Here is a 23,805-nt window from a genome sequence, read left to right on the forward strand (position 1 = left end):
TTTTTGTCTATTGAGATTCATCTCCGGCAAGTAAAATTTCACTTGAGATATTCTTCCATACTTTTCCTTATAAGTTTAAGTATCAACATAAGTAACCCAAGAAGTGAAGAAGCTGGGAACTAACAGTTTAATTCAGTTCGTTTTTGTTTCGACATTTTTCAATATGAAAAAAATTAAAAATTTACATCGCATCGTCCGATTAATAAATTGGCATCAGCGGAAGACTCTTCCAAAAGCGAGTTGTATTGTAATTCTCAATATCTTCCATTCTTTGAACAGTGTACGAATAAATCCCTAAACAGCTCATAACACCATTTTTAGAAATAGGTTCCCATTTCAGCTCCACTTCTGGATTGTTTGGATTTCTGTAAACATATTATCTGCCTATATCAGTATCAATAATATTGATTTTGAAACAAAACTATTAAGTACCTATTTTTAAATAGGTAAGAATATTTCGTACCCGTTTTTCATAAAAGCAACAATGCTTGATGTTAGCAATCTTCGCATGTCTGGATCCTTCTTGATCTTCCACTCGAACTTTTCAGTATCGTATTTTATTATGTAAGATTCATCATCGCAATGGAGACAACCTTGCATAATAAATAGGTATACAAAAAAAATGATACCTTTCTAAAAAAAATTTTACTGAACCAAAATATTTATTTAGACTGACCGTAGTTTTTTCTATTACTTTCTGGATGAGAAGGTGTTTCTCTGTAATACAATTTATAACAATACGTGTCTCCTAAGGAAGCTGCGGAATATAATTTCGTCGTTTCAATTATCCCATTGTAAAAAATGCGATCTCCTAGAGCCTTGGGAGGAATCCACACATTTGCAATAATTTTCACTCGCCAGATTTTTTTTATCTACGAGTACTTATACCTAACTATACTTACTTGAAAGAAACGCCTGGCTGTTTGATTCGACAAAAGTTCATTTTTCAAATAATACTTTCGTATTGCAGCACTAATATAATCTTTTTGGTACTCGGATTTTATATTTTTATACTTGAATATCACCGGCATAATCTCATTCCAATACGAATTTACTTCATTTAATTTAGTTTTGTTGAAAAACATGTCTGTGATGTCGAAAGTGGCTCCTTCACTTTCAGCCATAGTGATCAGCCAAGGTATATGTTTTATTCTACCCTTTCTCATCAAAGTAAGGGGGTGCTCGGATAGAAACGCTCCACGATGTGGTACTTCAATCACCGCACTGATGGGGAAATTCGTAGGGTATCCTCCTTTCTGTCCAGAAACACAAAGTTAGGTATTGTATAATTAATCATTCGAAAGAGCCAGATTTTCGAGCATAATTTTCACAATTTTTCAGCATTCATATATTCTAAAGTTTCAGTTAATGATAGGGAGGAAGTGTCAAAATTGAAAATAGAATTTTTTTCTTCTAAAATACAAAAGATGATACTTATTCCTGGTTCAAACTTATATAGGTATGGATCTTATTTAGTCAAAATTATTCTTTTTTTTTGTAAAAGAAAGGTAGAATATGTACTTCACTCTAAGTGTGTAATAGAAAGAGGTTTCAGTTTTTCTTCTAAGTAGGTACAAGTATATTTATGAGAATACTTACTGTCAATTTCACGTTTACTTGATCCATTATCTCATTAACAGATTTATTCCTTAAACATGCCATCATTGTGTTTACCTCCTCGTAAACACAATTCAGTGACGAAGCCAGTTCTCTAGACATATGTAGAACATCATGAGTCTGCAATGACCAAGGTAAAGGTACCGCCCCACTAGATGAAATTGCACTTTGGAAAAGTCCTTTTAAAAAAAAAACATGTTGATTTGAAACTCTTGTCTCGTCTTTTTTCGAATTCAAAAGCATCGATTTAATTGCCTACCATTGGTAGTTGGAGATATCATTTGATAATGAACACTGGCTCCTCCTGCTGAACATCCATATATGGTTACTTTGGCAGGATTGCCTCCGAAGTGATGAATATTACGGTGAACCCATCGTAAAGCTTCGGCTTGATCTTTCAGTCCATTATTTCCTGGCGCTGAAGAGTGATTAGCGCTGAAAAAACCTATACATAATGCAAATTTATCACTATAGATTATAGGTAGGTAGGTAGGTAAGTAAGTGGGCCTTAAAATTTCGTTGCGCATTTACCTAATTCCCCCAGTCGGTAATTCATGCTGACGAATACGATATTATCATCGATTTGTGAAATATGATCCGGATATACACGTCATTACCACTTCCAGCGATGAATCCTCCTCCATGGATGTAAACCAGAACGTTCATTAAATCGTCTTCTAGATTCATTTCATCAGCCAACTGAAATTATGTAGATAGGTATTTTAAAAAGAAAAAAGGTTCGAGCTCAAATCAATCCATATTTTATCAGAACTCGCGTGTATCTACGTAATTTATCTAAAATTTACTCGCCTTGGGAGTGAATACGTTTAGGAACAGGCAGTCTTCTTCCCCGATCACTTCAGCAGTATTATCTTTAAATGAATATAATTTTTGTACACATTGATTGCCCATTGAGGTCGCATCTCTGATCCCTTTCCAAGGTTTAAGACGTTTTGGTTCCTTAAAAATGTCGAGTGAAAAATATTTACAAACTGTATTATTGTTCTCGCAATTAATATGATTTATATGGAAACTCACTCGAGAGTAGATAATGGTACCTACCTTAAATCTGTCATCTCCAATAGGTGGGGAAGCATAAGGTATTCCAAGAAACGCGTGTACTTCTCGACCATTCGATAAAGTATAGGATGTTCCCAGCAGTGATCCTTCTTTGACTTTAACAGAAGGATAGTAGCCGTATGCTGAAGGCAATGCACAAGCAAAAAATAATAAAATTATACTCATTTTGAAGTGTGAATTCCACGCAGTGATAGGTATAGGCACGACTGGCACGTATAATATTCGCGAACCGCAATTAAGTAAAAAGTAAATTAATTGATTTCGAGACGTACCTCAGAATTTATAGTAAGTTTCCATTGATTAGATATGTACGTACGAATTTGATCATCTTGAAACACATTTCAACATGTTGGGAAATCGTAATATAATATTGTGCAATGAGTTTCGAAAATGAGATTTTTGGTGACACCTCTTGACTACATTTATCTGCTTGATGCAATAGGTACAATTTTGCTATTTTAAATACTTATTTATTTATGGCTATAGGTAGGTACCGATTGTTCATATTCACTCTTCCAAATGCGCTTGACCTTGTCACTCATGGCAATTGAACCGTTCTATGTTTAGATAAACGTTTGTAGGTAAATTGTTTATTTATTTTTCATTTTTATTTCTCCGTTATATGTACCTAGGTACTCATTCTGTCCTTAAATTAAAATAATTTATTTAACCAATTCAGTTTTTTTTTTTGCTCAAGTTCAGTTTAAAATTCTTTTTAAATAGCTTTTAATTCAAAATGAAGATCTCCACTAAATTTTATTAAAATCCTTCGACATTTCTTTTTTTTTCTCGCTTCCGCCCTCATATTTTATTCAGTAAAAAAATGTGAGAATTAGCCCTGAAGCTAATATCAAAACCCCATCAATCGAATTTCACCTTTGCGAGATATCCTGGAGCCTCCTGTGCGATTTTAGATTTCTCCAGAATTTTTCGGTTTTCTCCAGAAGACGAGTAGGTAAATCAATGTGGACAGCTAAAAATCAAGTTGTGGCTTATGTATTCAGCCTGTTCAATGAGTTTATCTATATTTCAGCCAATTCGTTCAGACGCAGACCTGGAATGTGTTTCTACATATCTGTGCAGGTATAAGTAAATAAAGTACCTACTCTTTATAAGAAAAAAATCAAAAATGTTCTCTTTTATGGAAAATTTTTGAAATTTGTACGAATGGCTTTATTTTGTCTTAAACTCACTCACTCCTACTTCCAAATCCAAATGTCATTGTCACCATTTTTAGCCATTCTATAGGTACCATTCAACACGATTTTCGATCTCTCTAAATTCGGAATTTGAGGTGGGGAGGGGGTTGGTTTTAGATAAGAAACATACATTTGTGCAGATTTCGATAATTTCCCCGCGCAGCAAGGAATATAAATACTATGCAGAGAAAATTTTTGATTTTTTTCATTGTAGGTAAATAAGATGTTGAACAAAAAAACATTCTCTAGTCTCCACCTGGAAATCGTCTCAAGTTCATAAGGACTAAGGACACCTACTCAAACTTGGTGAATAGTTCAAAAATGAGTCACAACTCAATTCTTAGCTGCTCATTGATTTGGTCACTTTCCAGAGAAATTTTAATAATTCTGAAGAAATTAAAAAACACGCTCGATGCTCCATAAATAAATGGCCAAAAATGGTAAGATTTGATTCCAAGCAGTTGATATTTTTTTCAAGGCTAATTTTAATAATTTTTGCCGAATGAATAATGAGTTAGATGTAAAACTTAGTTAATACCTACTATTGTTTTTGTTTACCTGTATTTTCGTAGATACTATAGTTATATTAGGAAATTTTCATTATGTACCTATAATTGATGAAATTCGGAATTTCAACAGATTTAAACGTTTTTATTGCAACTTTTATAAAATTAGGTACAAAAAAATCCTCAAAATTCTCATCATAACGATTAATAAATCGCTGGTGGAAGAAGATTGTTCCGAAAACGAGTTGTACTGTGATCCTCGATATCTTCCATTTTTTGAACAGTGTACGAATAAATCCCTAAGCAATTCATAACACGATTTTCAGAAATTGGTTTCCATTCCACATTCACCTCTGGATTATTAGGATTTCTATAGAAACAAAAAATATTATTAATATTAGAAATCGAGATACTTAGGTATCGTAGGTACTTGAATATATTTTACTTTTGAAGCGCAATAAACTTAGGTAACCCTAATTTCTCACCCATTTTTCATGAATGCGACTATGTTTGAAGTCAGTAATCTTGTCATATCCTTATCCGTCGTTCCAAATGGGTATTTTACTATGTAAGGTACATCTCCACAATGGGGACATCCTTCAATCACAATTACAGTACAAAGAAGGATATTATTATTTTTGTAATTATGTAGAATTTTTCCAATGTGTCTCTGAACAAGTTATTGATACAAAATATGTAGTAGCCTTACCATAATATTTTTCAAACATTGGGTAAGCATTTAATTCCCAGTAGTACAATTTATAACAATAGGTGTCTTCCAAAGAAGCCGCAGAATACAACTTCGCACTTTCAATTATTCCATTAAAAAATTGACGATCAGTTAAAGCCTAAAAAAATTAAGTGAGTGAATATTTCCAAATTATTGGTATTTTGCTCAGTAAATAGGTAGGTACTTATTTTTTAAAACATGAACCATACTTGGAAATAGCGCCCGAGTGTTTGATTTGACAACGGTTTATTTTTAAAGTAATATTTTCGTATCGATGCGCTAATACGATCTCTTTCGTGTTTGGAGTTGATATTATTATAGCTGAATATATTCGGCATCATCTTATTCCAATTTTGGTTTATTGCACTCATTTTAGTTCTGTTAAGGACCACATCTGTAATGTAGAAAATTACCTATGTAAAGTTTTAATTGGCAATAATCATCAATCTAAACCCATGAATTATTCCACATCTAACCGTATCCCATTGCTATTCCCTCATTTTCAGACATAGTAATCATCCAAGGTATATGCTTTACTTCGCCCGCTTCTAACAAAGCCAAAGGATCTTTGGATAAGAACGCTCCATGATGCGGTATCTCAAGTGCCGCACCCCAACGGACATTCATCGGATAACCATCTGCCTATCAAGAAATGGTTACATGATTAATCTGGGTTTGCAGTCCACAGCTTGTAAATGTCTACTAATCAAATGAAGAGGAGGGAGGAGGAAGGAAGGGGTGACTGATTCAGTTCAAAGGAGGAGTTGCAATAAGGCCATTTTTTGGCACCAGCTAGTTATCGACTCAACCACACTTTTAGAATATTGTAATAAATGTCCCAAATACGAATCCATGATTGATTAACCCCAAATTACCATTTTTTGGGCTCCAGGGGTCCCCAAAGTTGTGAATAAAGAATAATTTTAGGAACCACTGAGTATTTTTTTTCGAAAACTTTTTTAGCGTAAAATATCGGATTGAACCCGATAAACGTTATGCGAGGAGATTTTTCTATTTTCGACCCTTGTGGGCGGAAATGGGGGGGGGGTTCAATTGTTTGAAAATTTTGGAACCGCCATTTTGGACCTACCTCTTTGAATCCCGCAAAAAAGCTTTTTACAGTTCATTATTAGCATCTGAAAGACTTCCATCCTACCAAATTTTGAGCTCAATAAAAATTTTCGATGGTACTCAAAGATCCAATTTTCCAATTATTCGTAATTTCGAAATTTTGGGAACCTCGGGAAAACTAGAAACTTGCGATTTGCGCCAAACGTAACGTTTTGAGGTATATAATTATTCAATAATCTGGATGAAAAAATTGAATTAAGCTCCCTGTATATTCGTAATTTTGGAACTTTTATTAGAGCCCCCTACTTTAGGCACCCCTGAAAAAGGCGTTTATGCATATTTTTTCAAATGAATTGTAGAATTTACGTTTGAAACACACTAGCAAGTCCCTGTAACTTTCAAAATTGAGCTATTTTAGATCAAATTCTGGCATTTTTACTTCGTTGATATCATGAAGACGTTATTTTGTCTTTTCGAAAACAAACAAAACAACAACAACAACAACAAAAAACACGCTATAATAATAAGCAAACAAAACTACACCATTGATGGCGACGACGGATTTTGATCCAAAATAGTTCAATTTTGAAAGTTACTGGAAACATCATATGAAAAATTATCGAGCACTTGCTAGTGTGTTTCAAATGTAAATTCTTCAATTTATTTGAAAAAATATGCACAAACGCCATTTTTAGGGGTTCTTGAAATGGGGCGCTCTAGAAAAAGGGTTCAAATTTACGAATCGAATATAGAGGGAGGTTAATCCAACTTTTTCATTCAAGTAATCGAATATACACCTCAAACCGTTACGTTTGGCGCAAATCGCAGGTTTCTAGTTTTCAGGGGTTCCCAAAATATTGCAATTACGAAAAATTGGAAAATTGGATTTTTGAGTACCGGCGAAAATTTTTATTGAGCTCAAAATTTGGTAGGATAGAGGTCTTTCAGATGCTAATAATGAACTGTAAAAAGCTTTTTTGCGGGATTCAAAGAGGTAGGTCCAAAATGATGGTTCCAAAATTTTCAAAAAATTGAAAGCCCCCCCCCATTTTGCCCCCGAGGATCGAAAGTAAGAAAATCACCTCGTATAACGTTTATTTGGTTCATACAGATATTTTATCCTAAAAAAGTTTTTAAAAATAATACTGAGTAGGTAGTTCCTAAAATTATTTTTTTATTCGCAACTTTGGGAACCCCTGGAGCCCAAAAAATGGTCATTTTGGGTTAATCAACCACGGATTCGTATTTTGTACATTTTATTACAACATTTTAAGAGTGGTTGAGTCGATAACTAGCTGGTCGTGTCAAAAAATGGCCTTATCGCAACTCCTCCTTTATTGTCAATAACGACTACACCAATAGAGGGGATCTCGACGAAAAAAATGCTGGAGGATTTTGGCCAAATTCTGTACCTAGACCTTCTGAGTTGAAAGTAGGCTATACTTGGAAAAAATTTTAGCTCCGGAAGGGCGAGATATGAAGTCCTTACCGAACCTGTTTTGGGAAAAATGTAAGTACCAGTACCCAAATCCATCAAAATTCCAAACTAAACTACTTTTTGATTCTTTGACATTGCAATAATGACCGAAACATTGGTACCAATGTGTTCCAATAGTATATTACACAACGAGGGCCGAAAAAGTGATTTTTGACGAGGGTGAGGTTTGTGACCCGAACGAAGTGAGGGGAACAACTCACACGAGTTCAAAATCACTTTTTCTCCGAGTTTAATGAAGTAATTTTTCCTGAACGAGGGTGGAAAGTACGAGGTTGGAAAAGTACTACTTTTCCAACCTCGCGAGAATCGCTCGGATGTAAAAATAAGTACTTTCCACCCTCGTTTAGGAAAAATTATGGTACTTCATTAAACTCGGAGAAAAAGTGATTTTGAACTCGTGTGAGTTGTTCCCCTCACTTCGTTCGGGTCACAAACCTCACCCTCGTCAAAAATCACTTTTTCGGCCCTCGTTGTGTAATATACTATTTCCAGTTTCAGAAATAATGGTTTTCGATATTTTGTGGTATAGTTACCTAATGCGAAATAAGTCCAGTTTTAAAAAAAAGTAGGCCCTCTTTTGGGACTTATCTGTCCTACACTACAGGTGTCAAAGATATTCACCTCGTTAATCAAAAATACCTATATTTGGTTATCTACTCCTACTTTATTTACACTTCGCTATTTATGTTTCTCTCTACTCAATAATAATATTTCGCACTTCGTTCTCCTCTTACTTTGAGTTTGTTCATCTTTTATTACTATAACAGGTGCACCACATCGAGCTAAAAAAATTTTAGAATTACTTTTAACGCAAAATGAAGATCTCTGCCGAATTTACTCAGTCAAACTCTTCCATTTTTTTTCACGATTCGCCCAACATAGGGTCCTACCAATTTTTAGCAAATGTATTTTGTTAAGCATACTTACAAAGTATGGCCTGTATGCGTGATCCATTATCTCATTAACGGATTTATTTCTTAAGCATTCCATCATTGTATTAACCCGTTTGTGTCTACAGTTCAGCAACGAAACCAGTTCTTTAGACCTATTCATAACATTTTCAGTCTGCAATGACCACGGCGTCAATATAGAACCACTGGATGAAATTGCACTTTGAAAAAGACCTATAAAAAGAGGTTAATCTCAAATTCGCTCTTAAATTTATTTTCAAATGGTAATCCGGATTACCTACCTTCGGTTGTTGGAGAAATCATTAGGTAATTGACGCTGGCTCCGCCTGCTGAGCACCCATATACAGTTACTTTGGCAGGATCGCCTCCAAATTTACGAATATTACGTTGGATCCATTGTAAAGCTGCGACTTGATCCTTCAGTCCATTATTTCCCGGCGCTGCAGAATCATTAGCGGCAAAGAAACCTGATTGATTTTCACGTAGGTAATTCTAATTAGCGTCAGTTCAGGTTCATGTTCTATTGTTCATCGTGTATTTAGGTCGTTATTTTGAAGGATTAATGCATTTACCTAAAGCTCCCAGTCGGTAACTGATGGTAACAAATACGATATTATCGATTTGTAAAATACGATCTGGACGCACGTCGTTACCAGTTCCAAACATAAATCCTCCTCCATGTATGTAAACCAATACATTCATAAAATCAGCTTCTGCATTAATTTCACTGGCTAGCTGAATTTAGTTTAAAAATAGAATGGACTATAAGTTTCAAATCAAGTCAAGAATTAAAGGAGCGAGTAATACATATTATGGTAAATTAAATGATATTGGTCAATTTTTTCTAATTATTCTCCTACCTCTTACAACCTACAGAGATAATTTTAGGGGCTATCATCATATAAGTCTGCCATCTTTCAGGGAGTCTGAAGGTGATGACTCGATCTTTGCCACGTTTTGATCAAATGGTATTAAAATGATTGAGCTGAATTTAAAAATAAGTACCTATTCTTTCATATTGAAATCAACAATTTTCCATAAAAAATTTACCTAAGTATGTAAACCAAAGAATCGAATTTTGAAAAATTGATCAAAAAAATTGTGAAACGAGTGAAAATAGGGATTATTTTGACCCACTGCAGAAAAGCGCCGTATTATAAAGATCGTTCTATGGTCGTTCGGCGCAGGTCTCACTCCTTCAAAAATGCTGAAAATTAGAATGAATAAGGCGAGGGATTTATGAGAAAATTTCAGAAGTCAAAACATGCCATAAAAATGTTCAAAACAGGGGAAATTCGTACTGGAAACCCATTCACATGGGAAGAGGAAAAACTATGATCTGCAACTTACTCACCTTGGGAGTAAATACATTTAAGTACAGACAGTCTTCATCTCCGATTGTTTTAATGTGATTGTCTTCCGTGAAATTGGCTGGAAATGATGTTTGTAAACATTGATTGCCTACTGATGTTGCTTCTCTTATCCCCGTCCAAAGTTTAGGACGTTGTGGTTCCTGAAACAAGAATGCGAATCAAAAAATAAACCTGTTAACTAACCATAATTACATAATATTGTGTATCTATCTCTCATAGATAAGTGGGTACAATTGTATTGAAAGTACCTACCTTGAATCTGTAATCTCCTACGGGAGGGGAAGCATAGGGTATGCCAAGGAACGCGTGTACTTGACTACCATTTAATGTGGTATGAAAAGTTCCCAGTAATGTTCCCTCTTCGACAGTCACAGAAGGGTAGTAACCATATGTTGAAGTCAATGTGCAAGCGAACAAAAACACAAACATGATCATTTTCAACTTCGAACTTGCAACTCTCTACTAAGTACCTATACTGATCATATTCACGACTGAACTAATCTGTTTCGGAGTATACGCCGAAATTTATAAATTTTTTGAGTGATTATAAGTACCTACCTGTGATCATCTTGAAGCATATTTTAAGCAAGTTGTGAAATCACAGCATGTTGTGCAATGATTATTGAAAATGAAATTTTTTTACGACATTATCTTAATTAAGTGTTCTCTTAATTAAGTGTACATACTTGATACAGTAACAGTACGTATATGTATTCTGCCATTTAAAATATTTATTCACCCACACGCAGATAATATACCTATAGGCCTACATATCAATTGCTCAATGCTCGTGCTCTTTCAGGTGTGCTTATAACCTTGTCAACTATGACAGGTGAATCGTTTGATGAAAATGTTTATAATTGTTTAATACGTAGCCTACCTATTCATTTTCTCCTCTTTCGCCACATTACTCATCACTTCTGTCCTTAAATGAAAAGTCAATTGATGTACGAGTATCTACCTAACTGAAATGAAATATTTTTATTTTCAAAATTACTCCTACAGCTTCAGCTAAGTATGTCTGATAATCACAAGGGAATGATTGGATATTTTTATTAATTTTTTATGCCAATCTTATTGAACTATGGTAGAATACATACCCACATAGGTATGAGTGGTTTATCTAGGTACTTGATGCATTTTAGCAGATACAAATACATACCTACATACATACATACATACACATACACACAAGTACATACTTCCCATTACAACTTTTATTGTAATTTTCAAGTTTTTCCTAATTTTATTACCACATAATTATATCCTTACTCATTAGAAAACCTTCGCGACTTATTAGCACTAATCGAGCAAGAATTTGACTGATTATTAAAAGAGCATATCACCTACACAACAGAATGAAATTTTGAGCTCTATAGAGATTGTTTTTTCAACAATTAGGTATAGTGAAATTTTGAAAACAACAAAAATAAATGTTCTTAGGCCTACCTTAATCTTCAGATGAAATTCGGAAGACTGGCTTTTGAGGCAAGATATGTTGCACCTACCCTCCTGTCTCTCGAATTAATCGTCACCAGTTTCGTGCTAATTTGCAGCCCCTATCAAAAGTTTACTGTTCTCCAGCACCCTGGAATTTCTCCGGAAGGGATATTTAGTAATCAGCTTTGTTATTGAAAGGGTTATTAATTAGTAAGAGCTCTTCCCTCGATGTTCAAAAATTTGCTAAAAATCAAAAACTCAATTTCGACAGCTTAACTTCTGGTTTCGAGGTGTAGTTTGCATGCTTTTTCAACGAGCCAATAATCTCAGTTCAATCGGAGCAAACTGGTTGCAAAGGTTTTCTTTTCAGATAAAATCTTGCAGAAGTGATAAGAAAAAAAATGATGGTACCTATTAGGTAGGTATTTTGATACATTTTGGGTAAAAACTTTGGTGTTTTTTTTTTCAATTTTAAAGCTTTTGACGAATTGGCACAACAGTGAGTTCCGAAATCTGAAAGAAAAAAAGGTAAGTATTACTTATATGTACCTATTACAAAATATTTTATTTTTCAGATATGTCACCGATTACTCGACTTACTGATACTTTAGGAGGTGTGCTTAAAAGCAGTACGATGGTTTCAGCAATTTCTCTCGGTATTAGATAAGTCTTTGGTGACGAAGATGGTGTTATTAATCCTGTATCAGCTGTCATTTCAGTGATTACCAAACCAGGACTGAAATTCTGCAAGTGCAAACAGAGGTATAGGTACTTGTAAAAATCTAATTTTGTTTCATTAATGAAAATAATTAAGATTCTATCCCATTTTCAAAAATGTATCAAAAAAAAAATCAAAAGAAACACTCACGGTAACCTTGACATCGATTTGCTTCTTGAAAAGCTCACGTCGTAGTGCTTCGGAATAAATTTTAAGGGCATGTTTCGAACTGGTGTAAATTTGAGCAAGATTTGGATCGGTGTTGATCATGTAATGTCCGGCAAGACTGTTATCAATGGGAAGAAAAGTTTTAAATCAGTGGTGTTCATGCAGACTGGAAAGGTAAATAGTTGATAGGTAAATAAATAGGTACAAAGTGTAGTGACACTGCTGAATCTTTTTTTAATGGACAAAAAAGTTCAAAAGGAGTTGAGGAAGAGACATCGATTTAGAGTTCAATTTGAAAATGAATAAATGAAATAAAATAGTTGATTTGGCTTATTTCAACACTGTTCAAGATGAGTTGAATCGAGAATCGACTGAAGAGTTGATTCATTTTCGAAAAGAGTTTGGGCACAATAAAGTGTAGCTTATTTGTCATTCTTTTGGAATCCAGTACTTATACAAATAGGTATCTATGTATCTAGGTATGTAGTTCAATTAATTAAACAGCAAAATTACTTCTCACCTATTGACATTAATTATATGACCCTCTATGGCATTTTCTGTCATACTTCGAACAGCTAATTTGGACCACAACATAGCGGCTTTTACATTTGTATCAAATACTTGAGATATCAGTTCCCCTGTCACTTCTGCGAATTGAAAATTAGTGTTGGGAAGTACATACTTATTAGAATCTTTTTTGTTTTGTGTCTAGGTAAACTACCAACCTAATTTATTTTTGAAAACATTCAAATGGGCACCTAATTCTTGGATGGTTTTCAAAACTTCATACCAAAAAATGAGATTCTTTCCTTCACTTACCTGTAAGCAGAGAATGTCCTAGAGTTCCCGCATTATTGACTAACACCGTAATGGGTCCAAGTTCAGCTGTGATCCATTTAAACGAAGATTCAATTTCACTTTCTTTCGTCACGTCACATTTTAACGCGTGAAATTCTCCGGGAAATTTACCACTTAATTCTTCACCAAGTTCCTATATAGGTGCGTATTTAAATTTTATCAGAATGTATTCATGTACCTTCCTTAGTTTCCAATCATAGGTTGATTCGGTAGATACAGACTTTTAATTTCTCTATTCTTCTGGCTAAACCAACCACGCGAAGTCCATTCTTCACTAATTCTCTGCTTATGGCAGCGCCTATGCCAGAGCTGCTTCCGGTTACTACCGCTACTTTGTTGAAAAATCTTTGCATTTTTCATGAAAATATAAACACACTAGGTATACTCTACCTAAAATTAAAACTGGGCAGTGAATAGCCGACTACCTATTGATAATTTTTATGACAGCTCAAGGTGATGGTTTTGTCTTACTTAGGTCATAAAATATGTATGTCTTCGTTATTATTTTTTATTTTCGATCATGTCGCCTGTCAGTAGGTCAGTACTCGTCACACTTACAAGCCACTTTATCTTTTTTTTTTTTTTTGAAAATGCTTTTCAGCAGGTAGTAGGTAGTAGGTAGTAGGTAAGTACAGGTTCTGTCATGAACGTCGCGAAATACATAAATTGTTGGCCATTTGGCGATCTTTGTTTTGGTTTTATATCATATACCTATTCACATTTGTATTTGTTGTTATCTTCTTCAATAGGGACATGGCAAAAGATGGCCGCGCCCTGGCTCCCTTATCAATTTGGAGGTAAGAAACCAAAAGCAAACGTTTGATTGGCTGAATGAAGCTGACGTCATGTGAACGCTTAAATATCATTGGCGACAAGTTACCTCCGAATTGATAACAATAAAGTGGCAGGCTCGCAGCCATCTTTTGCCACGTCCCTATTGACAAATAAAACTTGCAACGATTGTTTCAATAATTTGGTAATTCGCGAATGTAAATGTTAACTTATCTATTAACAATTTAAACGAAAATAATATTGACAAATCTGAACTCAAGGTAAAATTGGGTCTTATACTGAAGACTATTAGGTACCTACAAAAACTATAATAATTTAATTGACAATTTTGATGAAGTAGAAACAAACATTGACAATTTCATTGAAAAGTTCGATGGCAATTATGCTGAATTTTAAAGAATTTTGGTCTTCGTTTGCCTCTATTCACAAATCTGATTTAAAACCTAAAGATAAATTTAAACATTTAAAAAATTTGTTAATTGGAGATGCTGAAAACGATTTAAAAGGTATTCCAATAAGTGAAGATAATTATGTGATCGCATGTAATAAATTGTTAGAAAAATACAGAAATGAAAAACGAACTAACTATCCAGTTGATTAATAATACGATAAATAATTTACCTAAATCAAAATCAAATAATTGGACAAGTAATTTAACGAAAACTTACGATACTTTAGAAACGAATTTGAGGTCAGGGGAATGTCGTGAACGTCCCAAAATCAGTGTTGGAAAAAAAACGGTTTTTTTAAAAAAAGACAAAACAAACGGTTTTTTTTGTTTAAAACAGAGTTTTAAACTGCTGGATTCTCATTTGTTTTAAACGTGTTTTAAACATGTTTAAAATGTGTTTTAAACACGTTTTTAACACAAATTCATTTGTTTTGGATTCAGTTTTTCATATATACGTTATCTAGTCATCAACTTTTAAGATGTGACGTCATAAAATAGCTATAAGGCTCAAGAAATATTGAAAAATTGAAATCAAAACACAGAATTTGCCTTTAAAAAAAAGTATCGGAAGAAGAATGAAAATCTAAAAATTCAGTTCCTTCAATTTCACAACTTTTTCAACGAGAAATTGAAAAAAAAACGTGTTTTTTTTAGGAAATCGGAGTTGAAAAAAAAACTAGTTTAAAACAAAAAAAACCATTTTAAACAGAATTTTGTTTTAAACACTGTCTGTTTTTTTCTCGACGTTTAAAACACTGTTTTAAACGTTTTAAACATATGGTGCTGTTTTAAACTGACAACACTGCCCAAAATACGTAAGTAAATGGTTGGCGATTTGGCGATCTTTGTTTTGGTTTTATATTTGCGTTTGTAGGTACATATTTGTTGTTATCTTCTTCAGTTGATAAATAAAACTTGCAACAGATGTTTCAATAATAGTAACCCAAGCTCGTTACTTATTATTAGGTTCTAATTAGGTACCTATGTGATATTTTCAGTATTTTCCATAGAGTTGGGTATCTACGCGTAAAATAGCCTATTCTACATTTTGGTGTAGATTCAGGTTATGTAAAATAGACAGTAAAATGCATAGAATGCAACAATAACTACTCCATTCTTATTTGTTACTATACTCTAAAAATTAAGGATCATACTTGTGCTTCGAATGATTATTTTTAATTTTCCACTGTTTTTCTTTTTTTTTTACTCATTGTTTCCTTTTTGAAGCCATTACTGTCATCAAATCCAGTGATGGCAAAACTTTTGCGTTTCAGTTTTCACTTTTTAATTTCAGTTTCAGTTTTTCCAGTAGGTATGTTGTTGAATTATTTTTGAAAAAAATTTCTAATGTTCTTGTGTATATTAAGTTAACCTAAGTACCAGATTTGCTTCGTCGGAAATAAAAGATTTGAGCTTTTTCAAAATTTTCATTTTCCTGTTCGAGATTTTTCTTTGAAAGGTCAACTTTTCTGCGGTTTGGTCAATTGGGTAGGGTAGGGTACACTCTATTATACAATACACTCATTAAAGCAATTTGTTTCCCCAACATGGGAACCTGGAGAATCTCCAAAGTATTGCCTCCAGATCAGCTCAAAACCACTACCAATTGGTTCAGGAGATTGAAAAAAGTTTTATCAATCAATTCTGTGTTTCAGCCTTCAGGTTTATATATGCAGTTCAATTTGTTTAAATTCAAATTTTTTTGCTTAAAAATTCAATTTTTTTTGTGAAATCTAATGTAAGAATACTGAAAATTTGCTGTAAAAATTATCCCAATTGTAAGATAGGTAATTTAGCTAAAATTATATCTTCCAGTTGTAAGTTTCGTGCAATTTTGAAAGAATCACTTTGCAAGTTTTTGAAAATATTTAATCTTAAACTCACATTTCAATAATGTTGATGGGAACCTATAGGTACCTCTTTAATCCTGACTCGTTCAATAGTGATAAATTAATGTATACCTACTCTACTTATCTTCATAATTTGTCAGCGGTGAGTTTGCATATTTGACTGTAGGTAAGTCTACATACTACGTGTCCTTGAAGAAAATTACTGACAAATTGCTCATAGTTTTAAAATATAGAGTTGTTTCTTATACTTACCTAAGCTTGAAACAGTTTTATAAGTTTTACATTAGTATTCGCAAGTATTCGACAAAAGATGAAGTGCACTAAGGTACATATAGGTACCTATTGTTTGTTCATAAATAAATTTGAAAGGTGCCTATAGTTCATTCTAAGTTAATTTTATAACGAGTTGAAAATCGAAATGTGGCGAATGATGCGTTGTACTTCAGAAGTTTAGGGCCTTTTTAAAAAACGAATTAATAGATTAGATGATGAGGAAATAAAATGCGAAAGATTTGCTTTCAGATACCTAAATACATGGTATTTATCTTTTTAAAAAATACATTCACAGGTACTTATTTGTTCAATTCATCATGTTATAAAAATGTTTATTTCATTCGATTAATTATTTTACAAATTAGGTTAGTAGATAAATACCTACTTAGGCGGATATACTTATGAATTTATTATAATGAGAATTTTATCATAGGTCTTGATGAAGAGGCATTATGGAGAGTTCGGATACCTGAAAAAATATGTAAACCGGTATAGAATTCAAATTTTAAAATATTTGATAACTTTGCATAATTTCTTTAAATTTGTTTCCCAAAACTTACCAATACGTTTGAAGGAGTACTCAAAACATAAATGCAAGCATTAGCGATATCTTTAGGAGCCAAAATTTTTTTATCCGGTAATGATCCTGCACTTGATTCAAATTCTGTCATCATTTCAGTAAGAGTAGCTCCCGGGCTCAAGTTCTATTAATGACATTTTAATAAAACAAGGGGAATAGCTGATGAGATAAAATATAGGTATCTTACTCACTTTTATTTTCGAAAAAATCTACCATCATTTACGTTAATTTTATAGGTTGGTATTATAGGTATTCTTAATTACTTACTGTAACTTTGATGTCCGCATTTTGGCTGACGAGCTCCCTTCGTAGTGCTTCAGAATAAGCTCTTTGAGCGAATTTTGAAGCGCTATAAACTTGAAGTGGATTAGGCTTGTAACTTAGTAACACATGGCCAGCCACACTGAAACATGTTACACAAAATACACAATATGTATTGTGATGAAAATTTATAACATCTTGAACGTTTAATTGATGAAGTTAGTATATTCGCGTAGGACGTAATAACGTAGGATATAAATGGGGAAAACACCACGTGTACACATAGGTACCTATTTATGTTGATTATATGACCTTCGATTGAATTTTTTGTCATACTCTCAACCGCCAATTTCGCCCATAGCATGGCTGCTTTCACATTCGTGTCAAATACTTGAGATATCATTTCAGCAGTAACATCTAAAAAAAAATAAAAATAAAAAAAAATTAACTAGGTACCTTCCCAAGCGTCAATATTGCTCACCAAAAAATAAGGTAAGTAGGTGATCGTAAAATATTTAAATACAAATACCCGGAGTTCTATCTCCATTACAATTTGTAAAAAAAAATAAAATGAAGAAAAAATATCGAAAAATATATTTAAAATTGATAAATTTTCGGTTGATTTGATCATTTAGATGAAAAGTGTAAATTTATTATGTCTACCTGGGCTACTTCATCTTGAGCAAATTTTTGAAAAAATTCCGTAGCCATTTTCCAATAAAATAAATAAAAAATTTAAAATATGCATTAAAAAAATTTAGTTTTGGATAGGTAGTTAATTTTTTTATTGTTTAAAATTTTCTAGTCAAACTATCGAACTTTCTTTATTTTTTTTATGGAAAGAAAGAACTGATTTTTTTTTCGTTTGCAAAAAGAGACTATACTTAATGTAGATTTAAATGCAATCACTAACGTTTGTAATTTTTGAACACTTTTTATTTTATACAGTGACGATTTTTGACATCAATCATCAGTTCATCACCCATCACTTGACTAACAATAAAAACAAACGCAAACGAGTGAGTTGATTAAATTTTTTTTCACAGTAAGGTAGGTAATTAACAAAACAGAGTTAAAAAGAACTTTTAAATAAGCACCATAGAACTTACCTTTGAGAAGAGATGGTTTCAACGCCCCAGCATTATTTACCAGTATGGCAACAGGACCGATTTCAGACGTAATCCATTTAAATGATTTTTCAATTTCACTTTCAACCGTCACATCACATTTTAAAGGATGAAATCTAGCTGCCTTTCCAGGCTCATTCAAGTCATCAGCAATTTTCTGTGCAAAAGTGTAAATGGGGACTTGAGATTAAAAATGAGTTGATTTTTTTACATACCCATAAAAAATTATCTACCTTCAATCTATCGATTCTTCTAGCTACACCGACGACGATAACTCCATGTTTAACCAATTCAGTGGTAATCGCTGATCCTATACCAGAGCTACTTCCGGTCACAATAGCGACTTTATTGGCGAATTTTTCCATTTTAATGGTTATAAAGTATCTAGACCTAGACCTACTGTCCCGAAATTATTACGTTATCACTTCACGAATTCTATTCGTAGTCTGAATGTATTCGTAATAGGTACGTAGATATGGTGTACACATTGCAACCGACAACTCTCGACTTCATTTGAGATTAAGTATATTTGTTTATGGAATTCGGAGGGGAAACTCCGCGAAACCTGATTCATTAACTTCATACGTCGCGTCGGCACAAAAACGTCTACGAGTACGGATGATTATGAAAAATCAACTTGACCTAGAGAATTCACGGTCATTGTCGAAATATTAAGTACACAATATAAAATAATGTTTGATTCGTGTCTATTTAAAAAAAAAGAAGTGTAGGATCACTCAGGCATATGTACTTTAAATGACAAGTATTTTTTCATCTGGATGATGCATATTTTTTTAGATGCAAAAATTTTGTCTACGTAGTTAATTTTTTTTATCTACGTATGCAATGTATTTATTTTACGTAGATAGATAGATATTGCATTAATCTTCAACATTTTTTCCTCGCACAATCAACTGCTCACTTATTATTTTTGCTTCACTAGATTAATTTGAAAAAAAAATCAACGGACGACACTATCGTATTTGTTTTAATGTTACAAAATATTAAAATACTCAAACGCTCAAATTTAGTTACGAATTTCATGAAATTTCTTGATGAAGGGGCATTATTGTGAGTTCTGTTACCTGTAAACAAAAATTAATATTAGGTATGCACATCTGTGAGCTAGTACCTATCTAAACATATGCACGAAACCCATAACCCAATATCATATGGCCTGCAATATTAAAACACAAAGAAAGTGGCATTAATCGATCTAGAATTCTAGATATCTACCTATACTTACAAGGGAACCTCTTGAGGTGTCACACTCCGATTTGAACGGGACCACGATTTTTGGACAGAGCATAGTCTAAAACACCCAAAACCAAATTTTCAGCTGTCCAAGTTCATTTTTCGATTTTTGGCGAATTTTTGATAATTCAAAATTGACTGTTTGTGGCGATTTATGCTTTTTTTAAAAAAAAGTACGTACTTGATCAATAAAAATGGTCAAAATAAGTGCCAAACTAATATTAATTTCCCAAATCCAAATTTCCCAATTTCCAGCCATTCTGGAGCCTCCAGCGCGATTTTTCAATTTCTCCAGAATTTTGAATTTGCTTCAGAATGTTTGAATATGCAGTTGGGCAGCTAAAAATCGAGTTGTATATTACACTCGACCTGGACCTGTTTAACGAGTTTATCCACATTTGAGCCGATTTCGAGAGTGACACCGCAAGAGTGGTTTTTTGAGATGTCACTCTAACTCCAAAATGGCTGAAAATGGGTGGAGGGGCTTCCATTATTTTCACATTGTCTCGAGGTACTTAACTTCAGCAGCCCATTCCTTCAAAACTGTAATATTTTGATCAAAATAGATTTCACAGTTCAGAAGGGCATTGCATTTAGAACTTTTGAGAAATTTTGAAATTTTAAAAAGTTGAAAGTTGAACTTTCAAATTGAAAGTTGAAATTTCAAAATGGCGCTGTAATTGGGAGCTACCATTTCATAGATGTATATTTTAATGCTTTTTCGAAATATTTAAGTTTCAAGATGGGATCTCCTAATGGTGAGGGAGCACCCCCACCCCCAACTTTGGGTGAAACTTTCGAAAAAATTTCTGGGGCATGTGATATATCGAATTGTATGTTTCTGGTGACGCTGAACATGAATATGACGTCAGATTCTTGATAGGACCCCATCCATGGCTCCCAGCACCTCCCCAAAGAGAGTAAAAGCTCAAAAAAGTGTTTTGTTCGTGCGACACATGGAATAGTACGTTTTTGGTGACGCTGAACACGAATATGACGTCAGCTTTTCGATTGGACTCCATCCACGGCCCCCAACAATTTTTTTGGACTTTTAGACTTGGGGAGGTTCTGGGGGCCATGGGTGAGGTCGATTCAAGAAACTATGGCTATATTCGAGTTCATGCAGCGATATCGAAAACATACTATTTCATCTGTCACACGAATGTAATCATTTTTTTGGTGGTTACTCCCCTTGGGGAGGTGCTGGAGGCCGTGGACGGGTCCAATCAAAAATCTGACGTCATATTCGTGTTCAGCGTCACCAAAAACATACTATTCCATGTGTCACACGAACAAAACACTTTTTCGAACTTTCACCCCCTTTGGGGAGGTGCTGGGGGCCATGGATGGGGTCTTATCAAAAATCTGACGTCATATTCGTGTTCAGTGTTACCAAAAACATACAATTCGATATATCACATGCCCCAGATTTTCTTTCGAAAGTTTCACCCAAAATTGGGGGTGGGGGTGCTCCCCCACCATTAAGAGATCCCATCTCGAAACTTGAATATTTCGAAAAAGCATTAAAATGTTCATTTGTGGAAATTTTTTCAAAATTTTATGGTAGCTCCCATTTACAGCGCTATTTTGAAATTTGAAAGTTTAACTTTCAACTTTTGAAAATTTCAAAATGCTTAAAAAGTTTTAAATGCAATGCCCTTTTGAACTGTGAAATCAGTTTTGATCAAGGTATCATAGTTTTGGAGGAATGGACTGCTGAAGTTTAGTACCTCGAGAAAACGTAAAAATAATGGAAGCCCCCCACCCGCCCCCTGAAGGTGCTGGGACGTACCAAAGTAATTGCGGGGTTATTACTTACTGGGTGGGTATATATTGTAAAAAAAATTTGAGCGAAATCGAAAGGCATGACTTTCAAAATTGCCTTTTTTTTGGTTGAGTTGACATGGAATCACCCTTCATTTAAGTAAAATTCTTATAACGAGTTAAAATTCAAAATGTGGCAAATGCAACGTTGTAGGTACTTCAGATTTTTGTCTTGAATTAGGTAATAGATTAGATATGAGGAATTGAAATACGAAAGATTTGCATATAGATTTTTAATTGTTTACACATACACATACTCGTACCTACTCACCTTTTTTAAAAATACATTTAAGCAGATAGGTAGGTATCTATACCATTCATCGTTAGTATAAAAATGTTTATTTCATTCGATGAATTAATTTACAAATGAAGCAGATAAATGCGTAGGCGGATATATGAATTTATTATACCTATAGATATGAAAATTTTATCATACTTCTTGATGAAGAGGCATTATAGTGAGTTCGGATACCTGAAATTTATATTTTTAAATAAGATAAGTTATTTGATATGTAACTTTGCAAAATTTTTCAATTTTTTCTACCAAAACTTACCAATACGTTTGGAGGAGTACTTAAAACATAAATGCAAGCATCAGCAATATCTTTCGGTGCTATAATTTTGCTTGCCGGTAATGACCCTGCAGCTGATTCAAATTCTGTCAACATTTCAGTGAGTACTGCTCCCGGACTCAAGTTCTATAAATGAAATTTTAATAGAACAAGCGGAATAGCTGATGAGTTACAGGTACCTACTTTTATCTTCGAAAAAAACCTACTTATTATTTACATTATTCATACGTAGGGTGTATACTTACAGTAACTTTGATATCCGCATTTTGGCTGACGAGCTCCCTTCGTAGCCCTTCAGAATAAACTTTTTGAGCGTATTTTGAAGCGGTATAAACTTGAATTAAATTAGGCTTGTAACCTAATATCATATGACCAGCCACACTGAAACATGTAACATGAAATACACACGCATTGTGATGAAAATTTAAAACATTTTGAACGTTTAATTGACAAAATTATTTTTGCGTAGGATATTGTAATTATATGTAAGATATGAATTGAGAAAACACGTGTGTATGTATATACCTATTTATGTTGATTATATGACCTTCGATGGAATTTTTTGTCATACTCTCGACCACCAATTTCGCCCATAGGATGGATGCTTTTACATTTGTGTCAAATATTTGAGATATGGTTTCTGCAGTAACATCTAAAAAAAAAAAAAAAATAACTATATTTACCTACCCAGGCATTAATTGCACACAAAGATAAAGTTAGTCACCCTTCAGAAGAGACGGTTTCAACACCCCAGCATTATTCACCATTATAGCAACAGGACCGATTTCTGACGTAATCCATTTAAATGATTTTTCAATTTCACTTTCAACCGTCACATCGCATTTTAAAGGATAAAATCTAGCTGCTTTTCCAGGCTCATTCAAGTCATCAGCAATTTTCTGAACAAAAGAATAAGTAGGGACTTATAAGATTGAAAATGAGTTAAATTTTTTACATACCTCCATAAGAAATTACCTACCTTCAATCTATCGATTCTTCGAGCTACACCGACGACGAGAACTCCATGTTTAACCAATTCAGTGGTAATCGCTGATCCTATACCAGAGCTACTTCCGGTCACAATAGCGACTTTATTGGCGAATTTTTCCATTTTAGTAATTTATCAAGAACCTAGACCTACTACACCTATCCCGAAATTACGTTATCACTTCACGAATTTTATTCGCAGCCTGAGTACATTCGTATAGTGCATAGATAGATATAGTACACATTGTAACTGACAGCTCACTTCATTGTGATGATATTTGTTTATTGTTTATGAAATTCGGAGGGGGAAAATACCATGAAACCTGTTCATTAACTTCATACTTCGGCACAAACGCCCACGAGTATGGATGATAATGAAAAATTAGCTTGACCTAGAGAATTTAACGTTAACGTTCATTATCGAAATATTATAAATATTTTGATTCGTGCCTATAAAAAAATAGTTAAGGATCATTTAGTTACTCTGAATGATAACTTTTTTTTCATCCGGATGATAGGTAGGGCTTACATTTTTTCAGAAACCTACAAAAATGTGGTCCGCGTATTTTTTTTTTTCATGTTTGCCCGTATCTATTCTACGTACCTAGGTATTGTGTTAATGTTCAACATTTTTCCCTTACATGATCAACTGTTTATTTTTATTT

General features: G+C 33.6%; 5 protein-coding genes across 9 annotated transcripts; all 5 read right to left on the reverse strand.

Annotated features, from left to right (window-relative positions):
- Nucleotides 1–113: 113 nt before the first annotated feature.
- On the reverse strand, nucleotides 114–3,335 carry LOC135835640 (venom carboxylesterase-6-like). Of its 2 annotated transcripts, XM_065349996.1 has the most exons (10): nucleotides 2,970–3,335; nucleotides 2,680–2,819; nucleotides 2,428–2,577; nucleotides 2,149–2,316; nucleotides 1,877–2,062; nucleotides 1,600–1,796; nucleotides 903–1,256; nucleotides 677–818; nucleotides 464–593; nucleotides 114–365 (listed from the first exon to the last, which is right to left on the reverse strand). In XM_065349996.1, exons 4-10 carry the CDS (start codon nucleotides 2,171–2,173, stop codon nucleotides 200–202), a joined length of 1,200 nt encoding a protein of 399 aa, XP_065206068.1. In that variant the 5' UTR covers nucleotides 2,174–2,316; nucleotides 2,428–2,577; nucleotides 2,680–2,819; nucleotides 2,970–3,335; the 3' UTR covers nucleotides 114–199. The 2 variants fall into 2 exon arrangements, with proteins under 2 accessions (XP_065206068.1, XP_065206067.1); XM_065349995.1 differs by lacking the exon at nucleotides 2,970–3,335 and having other exon boundaries at nucleotides 2,680–2,952.
- Nucleotides 3,336–4,532: 1,197 nt separating this feature from the next.
- LOC135835638 (esterase FE4-like) lies at nucleotides 4,533–10,508 on the reverse strand. 2 transcript variants are annotated; one of them, XM_065349993.1, is made up of 10 exons: nucleotides 10,238–10,508; nucleotides 9,967–10,125; nucleotides 9,185–9,347; nucleotides 8,894–9,079; nucleotides 8,629–8,825; nucleotides 5,609–5,774; nucleotides 5,342–5,526; nucleotides 5,112–5,250; nucleotides 4,888–4,999; nucleotides 4,533–4,772 (listed from the first exon to the last, which is right to left on the reverse strand). In XM_065349993.1, the coding sequence occupies exons 1-10, from the start codon at nucleotides 10,418–10,420 to the stop codon at nucleotides 4,607–4,609; spliced, it is 1,656 nt and encodes a 551-aa protein (XP_065206065.1). In that variant the 5' UTR covers nucleotides 10,421–10,508; the 3' UTR covers nucleotides 4,533–4,606. The 2 variants fall into 2 exon arrangements, with proteins under 2 accessions (XP_065206065.1, XP_065206066.1); XM_065349994.1 differs by having other exon boundaries at nucleotides 4,637–4,772; nucleotides 4,848–4,999.
- Nucleotides 10,509–11,021: 513 nt separating this feature from the next.
- On the reverse strand, nucleotides 11,022–13,585 carry LOC135835643 (farnesol dehydrogenase-like). The gene is made up of 6 exons (XM_065350001.1): nucleotides 13,391–13,585; nucleotides 13,131–13,302; nucleotides 12,832–12,958; nucleotides 12,294–12,429; nucleotides 12,026–12,169; nucleotides 11,022–11,938 (listed from the first exon to the last, which is right to left on the reverse strand). The coding sequence occupies exons 1-6, from the start codon at nucleotides 13,520–13,522 to the stop codon at nucleotides 11,897–11,899; spliced, it is 753 nt and encodes a 250-aa protein (XP_065206073.1). The 5' UTR covers nucleotides 13,523–13,585; the 3' UTR covers nucleotides 11,022–11,896.
- Nucleotides 13,586–16,850: 3,265 nt separating this feature from the next.
- Nucleotides 16,851–19,333, reverse strand: LOC135835641 (farnesol dehydrogenase-like). Its single transcript, XM_065349997.1, has 6 exons — nucleotides 18,737–19,333; nucleotides 18,486–18,660; nucleotides 17,667–17,793; nucleotides 17,383–17,518; nucleotides 17,096–17,239; nucleotides 16,851–17,004 (listed from the first exon to the last, which is right to left on the reverse strand). Exons 1-6 carry the CDS (start codon nucleotides 18,866–18,868, stop codon nucleotides 16,963–16,965), a joined length of 756 nt encoding a protein of 251 aa, XP_065206069.1. The 5' UTR covers nucleotides 18,869–19,333; the 3' UTR covers nucleotides 16,851–16,962.
- A 140-nt stretch (nucleotides 19,334–19,473) lies between these two features.
- LOC135835642 (farnesol dehydrogenase-like) lies at nucleotides 19,474–23,793 on the reverse strand. 3 transcript variants are annotated; one of them, XR_010556928.1, is made up of 8 exons: nucleotides 23,133–23,793; nucleotides 22,878–23,052; nucleotides 22,679–22,805; nucleotides 22,399–22,534; nucleotides 22,136–22,279; nucleotides 21,992–22,053; nucleotides 19,750–19,815; nucleotides 19,474–19,588 (listed from the first exon to the last, which is right to left on the reverse strand). XR_010556928.1 is itself a non-coding variant. In XM_065350000.1 (7 exons), the coding sequence occupies exons 1-6, from the start codon at nucleotides 23,262–23,264 to the stop codon at nucleotides 22,012–22,014; spliced, it is 756 nt and encodes a 251-aa protein (XP_065206072.1). In that variant the 5' UTR covers nucleotides 23,265–23,793; the 3' UTR covers nucleotides 19,474–19,588; nucleotides 21,992–22,011. The 3 variants fall into 3 exon arrangements, 2 of the variants coding, with proteins under 2 accessions (XP_065206072.1, XP_065206071.1); XM_065350000.1 differs by lacking the exon at nucleotides 19,750–19,815; XM_065349999.1 differs by lacking the exons at nucleotides 19,474–19,588; nucleotides 19,750–19,815 and having other exon boundaries at nucleotides 21,799–22,053.
- Between the last annotated feature and the right edge of the window lie 12 nt (nucleotides 23,794–23,805).

Source organism: Planococcus citri, chromosome 2 (assembly GCF_950023065.1).
Source record: "Planococcus citri chromosome 2, ihPlaCitr1.1, whole genome shotgun sequence".
In the NCBI taxonomy this organism is placed as follows: Eukaryota; Metazoa; Arthropoda; class Insecta; order Hemiptera; family Pseudococcidae; genus Planococcus; species Planococcus citri.

Excerpts from the sequence above, each read along its gene's own strand:
- LOC135835643 (XM_065350001.1), bottom strand. The coding sequence starts at position 13,522 with ATGCAAAGATTTTTCAACAAAGTAGCGGTAGTAACCGGAAGCAGCTCT. Across the intron at positions 12,959-13,130 it reads AGGACATTCTCTGCTTACAG|AAGTGACAGGGGAACTGATA; the intron begins GTAAGTGAAGGA and ends TTCAATTCGCAG. Across the intron at positions 11,939-12,025 it reads GCACACCTCCTAAAGTATCA|ATTTCGGAACTCACTGTTGT; the intron begins GTAAGTCGAGTA and ends TTTTTCTTTCAG.
- LOC135835638 (XM_065349993.1), bottom strand. The coding sequence starts at position 10,420 with ATGATCATGTTTGTGTTTTTGTTCGCTTGCACATTGACTTCAACATAT. Across the intron at positions 5,251-5,341 it reads CACTCGGGCGCTATTTCCAA|GCTTTAACTGATCGTCAATT; the intron begins GTATGGTTCATG and ends TAATTTTTTTAG. Across the intron at positions 4,773-4,887 it reads GTCGCATTCATGAAAAATGG|AAATCCTAATAATCCAGAGG; the intron begins GTGAGAAATTAG and ends TTGTTTCTATAG.
- LOC135835640 (XM_065349996.1), bottom strand. The coding sequence starts at position 2,173 with ATGAATTACCGACTGGGGGAATTAG. Across the intron at positions 1,257-1,599 it reads AAGTAAACGTGAAATTGACA|AAAGGAGGATACCCTACGAA; the intron begins GTAAGTATTCTC and ends GTTTCTGGACAG. Across the intron at positions 366-463 it reads GTTGCTTTTATGAAAAACGG|AAATCCAAACAATCCAGAAG; the intron begins GTACGAAATATT and ends ATATGTTTACAG.
- LOC135835641 (XM_065349997.1), bottom strand. The coding sequence starts at position 18,868 with ATGGAAAAATTCGCCAATAAAGTCGCTATTGTGACCGGAAGTAGCTCT. Across the intron at positions 17,240-17,382 it reads ATGCGGACATCAAAGTTACA|AACTTGAGCCCGGGAGCTAC; the intron begins GTAAGTAATTAA and ends TGTCATTAATAG. Across the intron at positions 17,005-17,095 it reads GTACTCCTTCAAACGTATTG|GTATCCGAACTCTCCATAAT; the intron begins GTAAGTTTTGGG and ends ATATTTTTTCAG.
- LOC135835642 (XM_065350000.1), bottom strand. The coding sequence starts at position 23,264 with ATGGAAAAATTCGCCAATAAAGTCGCTATTGTGACCGGAAGTAGCTCT. Across the intron at positions 23,053-23,132 it reads GAAGAATCGATAGATTGAAG|AAAATTGCTGATGACTTGAA; the intron begins GTAGGTAATTTC and ends TCTTTTGTTCAG. Across the intron at positions 22,280-22,398 it reads ATGCGGATATCAAAGTTACT|AACTTGAGTCCGGGAGCAGT; the intron begins GTAAGTATACAC and ends TTTCATTTATAG.